This window comes from Brachypodium distachyon, chromosome 3 (assembly GCF_000005505.3).
Source record: "Brachypodium distachyon strain Bd21 chromosome 3, Brachypodium_distachyon_v3.0, whole genome shotgun sequence".
Classification (NCBI taxonomy): domain Eukaryota; kingdom Viridiplantae; phylum Streptophyta; class Magnoliopsida; order Poales; family Poaceae; genus Brachypodium; species Brachypodium distachyon.
In genome coordinates, this window is record NC_016133.3 from 16,796,395 (window position 1) to 16,803,872 (window position 7,478).

Consider the following 7,478-nt stretch of genomic DNA (forward strand, 5'->3'; position numbering starts at 1 on the left):
AATCTCCCAGCAATCTTATCCCATCTGGGAATGAAACTCAAATAATTTCGGTAAAAAAAACCCAAATAATTGACTGGCGCCTCGCACAACAGTTAGAAATTAATCACCTTGTGCTGTTTCAATGGCACTAAAATGACCATAGCTTTTTTTACAGACAACAAAGGAAAGTGACACCTTTCCGTTTGGAATCAAGCTTTGGACTAATTTTTTCCTCACAACAGCGGCGAGATCAAAAGTTTATAGAAAAGTCTAACCTCTCAACTAGCGAAAAAAACACAAGAAACAAGCTGATCATTGAGCATGGGTTGTCAAAAAACCAGAGTATTACAAGGGGAAGAAAGATAACACAAGCCGATGGCTACATTTTTTTAATTGCTTTTCAATCTAAAAGCTCATAGATAGTCCAAATGATTTCAAAAGAAGGGATCAACCATTCGAAACACCGAAACCTCTAGCTAAGAGAACAACATGGATCACTTTGGCATCATGACAACTGCATCATACCTTAATTATCGTGATGAACAGTTATGATTCTTAGCCTTTGACTTTGTATAAAATACAATACTTGCAGAGAAGATTTCAATGGAAGCGTTGATTTTGGCTGTCCATATAATCCGATCAAAGGCTAAGAATTCTGTTTTTTAAACGTTGCATTCTAGTTTTGTTACAAATTTTCAGTCGTGCTCATCAAATCTAAGAAGTGGCAAGGAAACCAGGTAGGTAGGAGCCCTAACCGCTCTAAACTAAAAGGATTACATAACATAAGCGTTAGACCTCTTTCTTTTCGACTTCTACACCACCTTTTAGGTTACATAAAGCCACTAGCTAAAACGAAACTTTTAAGGTCCTAGGAAGCCACCAACGGTAAAAGAAAGTAAAACTTCTCAGTTTTTTTTTCTTTACATAAAATCCAGCCCCTAATTCATTTGGAGAAAGTTTTTCAAACTTCTCCACCAGATTGGGCTAAAATAAAAAACTTTCCCAACCGATTACTACGGAGACACAACTGAACTTTTGTTCGAATTTACGGCCAAAATGCCACCATGTGAACACCCAAACCACCCAAATACCGAGCCGCGCCATGTTGATGAACTTTAAAAAAATCGACATGCTTAATAATTCTTATTTTTTTTGAGGGAATCTTATTTTCTTTTTTAGATAAGCAATTCTTATTGTTTTTTTAGATAACCATTCTTATTGAAAATAAGAAAGGAAAAGGTACACGGCTTAATGGCCCGACCCATTTACCTGCCAAGCGGCGGGAGTAGTAACCCGGACCCGTCGCCTCCTCCTGTTCTCATCTCCGCCGCCGTCCCCGCCGATCGGGGGTTCTCCCCTCCACGGCCAAGGTTTTCCTCCCATCACGCGCCTCTTGCCCCGAAAAAATTCGTCTCTTTTCCCCTCATTTGATCTGATCCCGAACTGTTCTTGTGTTCAGTTGTTCTGATCTTGGTCGCGGAGAGCAATGGGATCCCAATCCAAGAGGACGCTGTCGAGGTACAGCACCGTCACGGAGCATGGCTCCCACACGTTCGAGATCTCCGGGTACAGCCTCAAGAAGGGCATCGGCGTCGGCGAGTTCATCCAGTCGAGCACCTTCACCGTCGGCGGCTACGACTGGGTCATCCGCGTCTACCCCGACGGGTCATGCGACGCCGTCAAGGACTACGTGTCGGTCTATCTCGAGATCATGAGCAGGAACACGGAGGCGAGGGCGTGCTGTAGCCTCAGGTTGATTAACCAGGACACCGGAAAGCCAGTCATCATGTGGTCTGAAGAAACCCCCAAGGTGTTCAGGTCCTGCGACAGCAGTCGCTTTGGCCCCCAAAATGGACAATTCGTGCTGAGAAGTGTGCTGGAGGAGGAATCATTAGGCTACATCAAGGATGACTTTTTCCAGATCGAGTGCGACATTACTGTCATCAAAGATTCGTACGTGTACGAATCCTCAGTGTGGTCTGAAATCACTGTGCCACCATCAGATTTATCCCAGCATTTGGGCAAGCTATTGTCAGACAAGAAGGATACAGACGTGACTTTCAGTGTTGGAGGAGAGAATTTTGTGGCGCACAAGATCGTACTCGCTATGCGGTCACCTGTCTTCAAGGCACAGCTGTATGGTCAGATGAAGGAGAGGAGGGCGCGGCGCATAACTGTCGAAGACATGCAGCCTGCTATTTTCAGGGCCTTGCTGCATTTCATCTATAACGATTCGCTGTCTGCTGATATGGATGATCTTAATGATGATGAATACAGTGAAACCATCCGGCATTTGCTTGTTGCTGCAGATAGATATGCCATGGACAGGCTAAAGTTGATGTGCCAAAGCATCCTTTGTGACTATATTAACGTGGAGACCGTGGCAGCTACACTGGCTTTAGCTGATCAGCATAACTGTGACAAGCTCAAGGCTGTTTGCGTTGAATTCCTTGAATATACTGCATCCTCAGAGGGGATGGATGCTGTGGTGGCAACCCAAGGATATGCAGATCTCAAAAGAACTTGCCCTTCTGTCTTAGTGGATGTGTTTGAGAAGACAAGTAGGTCTCGCAAAGCATAGATGAGCAACTAATCCAAGCCAACTCTGTTTGCTAGGTAGTTTTGTTGTTACATTGTTATGTTAAATAGCCTACTTGCACCTAAATATTTATTTCTGACTTTTGAGAAAACTTCTCTTAGAATCATGGATATAATATTTTATCTCTTTCATCCTGCTAGTTGCATGTTACCTTTATAGTTTTTAAAGAAGTATGTATGTACAGTCTAGCACATGATCCGTATGTTCCACTGTTAACTACCCCCACCCCACTATATGATACACTGAAACCAAGAAAATGCTTATTAAATCATTTAAAAGACATGTTACAACTACTCAAACTCCTCCAAATCATTTAGTAATGGTAAAGGGTGTATATACTGAATCACCAATGCTTTTTGGTTCGATAAAGTTATGTTGAAATGGGGTTTCCCGAGGTTTTGGACTGTTATAGGGGAACTGTGGTAGTGATAATTTGGAGACCTGTATTCTATGAAATATTTGTGCATATTGCATAGTTGATCTTTTGTTTGATATTTTACTAGAAATTAATGGAACCATGGATGGAATATAAACAGGATACGCCTCATAAACCTTGTTTCATTGCGAGCCCGGACTAATTAGGCTATTTCAATTTTCTGTACAGTTGGGTTTGAGATAATATTTTCAATTATGAGATTTGGTCTTGATGTGTTGTTGTGATTACAGTTCAATGGTCTAACCTCTAGACTCATAGTTTTAGGCATATATTAGACCGGCAAGCACAATTCATGAACTGTAATCTATTTTGAGTTCACAAATGTAATATAAACATGGGAAAGATAATAGTTTGTACTTTGTTTAATATAGTTTCCTTCCAAAGGTGTCAACCAATAGCATTTTGATGTTAGCTTTCATTGACCATATAACATCAACCGTCTTTGATGCTCAATTGCTCATTATTCGTATAACCCACTTGTGTTGTTAATCCCCCAACTTAGTTTGCATAAGCTTGCTGTAGGTAACTTGACAAAAATAAATCATGATTTTACACTGGCAGAGTTCAAATGCACATTATACCTGTTGACATGTAAACTGCATCTTGCATTGGAGATGCATCACACATGAGTGTGATTGCTCAGTTATTCAGGTTTGCCTGCAACTCTGATCCAATAGCTGGTTGGCTTATATCACCAAATGCATGTGTGCCACGTACTAAAGCACGGGAGCAGGCCCAGTTGCAGTTCTCTCTTCGAATGAAATGCGATTTTCGAGGGGAGAGTTTTTTTTTCTCAGTTTTCCTACTTATATTGCAAAATCTAAATCTATCTATGCTTATGTATATTGTACTTGGTTCATGTCCACTATTCATCCAGATGACAATGCCTCTGATTGGTTCATAAGGAAAATAAGCTTAATTTTTTACATGAATTCTAACTTCATTTTGGTTTGTTATTGATAATTACCCATTGAAAGGGCTAAAAAGAAGGATTGTCAGATTGAGCTATGTAGCCGCCGGTGTACATGGTTTGCTAAACATAAGATTCTATGTTCCACCGCCATCTCATCAGCACTTGGCTTTGTTGTTCTGTATCAAGTAATATGTACTCCGTAGCTCTTTGTTGTTCATTATGCTATGATGTATCTATGAATCATTAGTGAATACCAATACAATATGGCTAAGCACTAGTTATACTGTTGGAACGGAGGTATCATTAGTGAAGACTTCAACTTCAATGTATCTATGAATCTGTCTCAAGGGACGGCTCAACACTAGAGTAAACCTTCTCAGAAAATTGGCGGTGCTCCTTTCACCCTGAGAATAACCTAATGTGCTCATCGGATAAAGGGACCGAGGAAAATGGTTGTCGTCTCCTCATGGTTGCAATACCTCTCTTCGTGCCTTGGCGTGGCTTTTTAATTGTTCAGGCTGTTTTCTTTCACGTACTAATATCCAGTTGAATATTTACTGCTCGCCGGTGATTCAAGGCTTGTTGGGCAACCAGTGGGAAAACGCGCGCTGTGGCTTCCTTATTCGAGTTGGCCGTGATCTTCTGGAATGTTTTGGGTTTATTTTCGATAAAGTTTCGTGAACAAGGGTTGTAATAAAATAGCTCATGATTTAGCTCAGTTTGCAAAAGGAGGTGTAGATTTTGCAGTTCTGCAGCTTGAGTCACCTGTTATAGCTCCTCGCTGATGATCGTAAGAACATCGTTCCTATTTAAATAAAACCCTTATTTCCTTGCAAAAAATATCCGTAAAAAGTGTCGGAGAGAGTATATTAATGACCGAGAGTAACTACATTTGATTTGTAGCATATTCGACTCATTTGGAACAAATGTTAAATGTCTTCCCGCATATCCTATAGTGATTGGGGCAATGCTAGTTAAGGAGCATTGTGCGGTTGTTTTTTCTCACGAGTTGGGAGCCCAACCCATATATCATTGGGCTTTCTTAGGCTTCGCTCCATATTACATCAGTGATCTTTTGAGAAAGTAATTTATTTTTTCAGAAACATCAGCGATCTCTCCGAGCCGCCCTGAGCCAAAACAAAAAAAAATTAGACTAGTAATAGTAGGAAGTAATACAAAATAGTAACATGCATATGTTACTATTTTACTGGATAGTACGGAGTAACATATTTGTAATAACATAGGGTTTGTTTGGTTTAGCACCCATGTGCGCCTCGCCAAGTATTGGCACGCCAGCTCTTTCACGGCATTCGTGTGCTTCAACGCTCGCACGTTGGCTCGCTAAACATCCTTCTGTAGAAAACATGTCAACGCTAGTTCAGTTTCACGCACTGGCCAAAAAAGGACGGTGAAATTCTCCGTCAAGTCGCCAGCGAACCAACTCCTTAGCGTGGTGAGCTGGGACAAAAAAACTTATTTATTAGCTTTATATAGTCATTTTATTTCAAGAAATGTGACGTGATGTAACATAATCATTAGTAGGCTTTTTTTACTCCCAAGTCCCAACTGGTCTTACGCGGTGAGCCGGTGACCCAGCAGCGGAAGGAACTGCCGTCTCGGTCAGTCGGTTGTGGGCTGCCGCCTCCCTACCGACCTCGATCGCCTTCTTCGCCGCCATCGCCACTGATCGGGTTCTTCCCTTCGAATCCAAGGTTCGCCTCCCACCTCCCCTCCCCTCCCATCGCTCGCTTCCGTTCCCGAAGAAACCTATCTTCCTCTTTTCCCCTCATTTGATCCAACTCCAATCCCGATCTGTGTTCGTCAGTAATCGGGGTTCCTGTGTCCCGGAAGAGGATGGGGTCCGTATCCAAGAAGACGATCTCGAGGCACACCACGCACACGGAGCAGGGGTCGCACGCGTTCGAGATCTCCGGGTACAGCCTCAACAAGGGCATCGGCGTCGGCCAGTACATCCAGTCCTGCACCTTCACCGTCGGCGGCTACGACTGGGCCATCCGCCTCTACCCCGACGGGGTCGTCGAGGCCTTCAGGGACTACGTGACCATCTACCTCGAGCTCGTCAGCCAGGACGCCGAGGTGCGGGCTCTGTATGACCTGTCCTTGGTTAAGCAGGAAACCGGCTTGCCAGTCAGTATGTGGTGCAAATCGACCCCGAGAGAGTTCCGATCCCGCGATAGCAGCCGTTTCGCGCCGCAGAGTGGAGGGTTCATACCGAGAAGCACGCTGGAGATGGATGACATAGGCTACGTTCTGGACGATTACCTGACGATCGAATGTGCTGTTACTGTCGTCAAAGAAGCACACTTGTACCAAACCTCGGCAGAGTATGAGATCGCGTTGCCGCCATCGGACTTGTCTGATCATTTCGGCAAGTTACTGTTGGAAGAGGAAGGAGCCGATGTGACTTTCAGTGTTGGAGGAGAAACTTTTGCTGCACATAAGATTGTGCTAGCCACACGCTCGCCTGTCTTCAAGGCAGAGCTGTATGGACAGATGAAGGAGAGGACGGCGCAAAGCGTAACCATTGAGGACATGCAGCCTGCTGTTTTCAGGGCCTTTCTGCATTTCATCTATACTGATTCGCTGGCTCAAATGGAGGATCTTGATCATGATGATTACAGTGAAATGATCCGGCATTTACTTGTGGCTGCAGATAGATATGCCATGGACAGGCTCAAGTTGATTTGCCAAAACGTCCTCTGTCAGTATATTGACGTGGACACAGTGGCGGCTACATTGGCTTTAGCTGATCAGCATAACTGTGAGAGCCTTAAGAATGTTTGCATTGACTATATGACCACTTCAGATGAGATTGATGCCGTGGCGGCAACTCAAGGTTATGCAAATCTCAAAAGATCTTGCCCTTCTGTCTTAATAGATGTGTTAGAGAAGCGAAGCAGGATTCAGAAAGAATAGATTCCTTGATGTGTAGCTCATCCTAAGCTAAGTCTGTTGTCTATGCAGTTTAGTTCTTAGATAATAATTTGCTAGGTTTCCTACAACTTTTAGGTGGTAAGTCTGGTTTCTTATGATATGTGCACCTTTTCCATCGAATTTATTGCCTGTTCATGTCAGATGGATACTGTGGTGGCAAAAGGCTAATGTTAAGCCAGTTTGAAGGAACTTGTTCAGATGTTTTGGTTGATGCATTTGGCTAGAACTAGGCTTTGGAAACATATTGCACACCTCCGCATTTAATAATAACCTGACTCTAATCATTTCGCCTACCTGTTATGTTATATATGAACGATGAATAACTCATCGTAGATCCTGAATATCTCAATCCTTGTGTGCACCATTTTGTTAAACTGTTGGATGCACCAGTATTTGGACATGAATTTGCAGAAGCTGCCATTGTTTTATCCATGCAAAGAAACTTTGTTGGATAAAAATGCTATGTTAGGTTGGAATATATCAGCATAGGTGTCAATAGTTTTGATCTATCATAATGTTAACTGTTAACTATGTTACCTTCAAAAATCATAAGACAAGTCTTCAAGCACCACATCAACTTAGCATCCACAATCTGG

The 7,478-nt window shown here is 42.9% G+C and overlaps 2 protein-coding genes across 2 annotated transcripts; both read left to right on the forward strand.

Moving 5' to 3' along the window:
- Window positions 1–1,204: 1,204 nt before the first annotated feature.
- On the forward strand, window positions 1,205–2,717 carry LOC100843891 (BTB/POZ and MATH domain-containing protein 1). Its single transcript, XM_003573527.4, has 2 exons — window positions 1,205–1,349; window positions 1,439–2,717. The coding sequence occupies exon 2, from the start codon at window positions 1,466–1,468 to the stop codon at window positions 2,558–2,560; it is 1,095 nt and encodes a 364-aa protein (XP_003573575.1). The 5' UTR covers window positions 1,205–1,349; window positions 1,439–1,465; the 3' UTR covers window positions 2,561–2,717.
- A 2,760-nt stretch (window positions 2,718–5,477) lies between these two features.
- Window positions 5,478–7,122, forward strand: LOC100836160 (BTB/POZ and MATH domain-containing protein 1). Its single transcript, XM_003571501.4, has 2 exons — window positions 5,478–5,639; window positions 5,753–7,122. The coding sequence occupies exon 2, from the start codon at window positions 5,782–5,784 to the stop codon at window positions 6,862–6,864; it is 1,083 nt and encodes a 360-aa protein (XP_003571549.1). The 5' UTR covers window positions 5,478–5,639; window positions 5,753–5,781; the 3' UTR covers window positions 6,865–7,122.
- The last annotated feature ends 356 nt before the right edge of the window (window positions 7,123–7,478 follow it).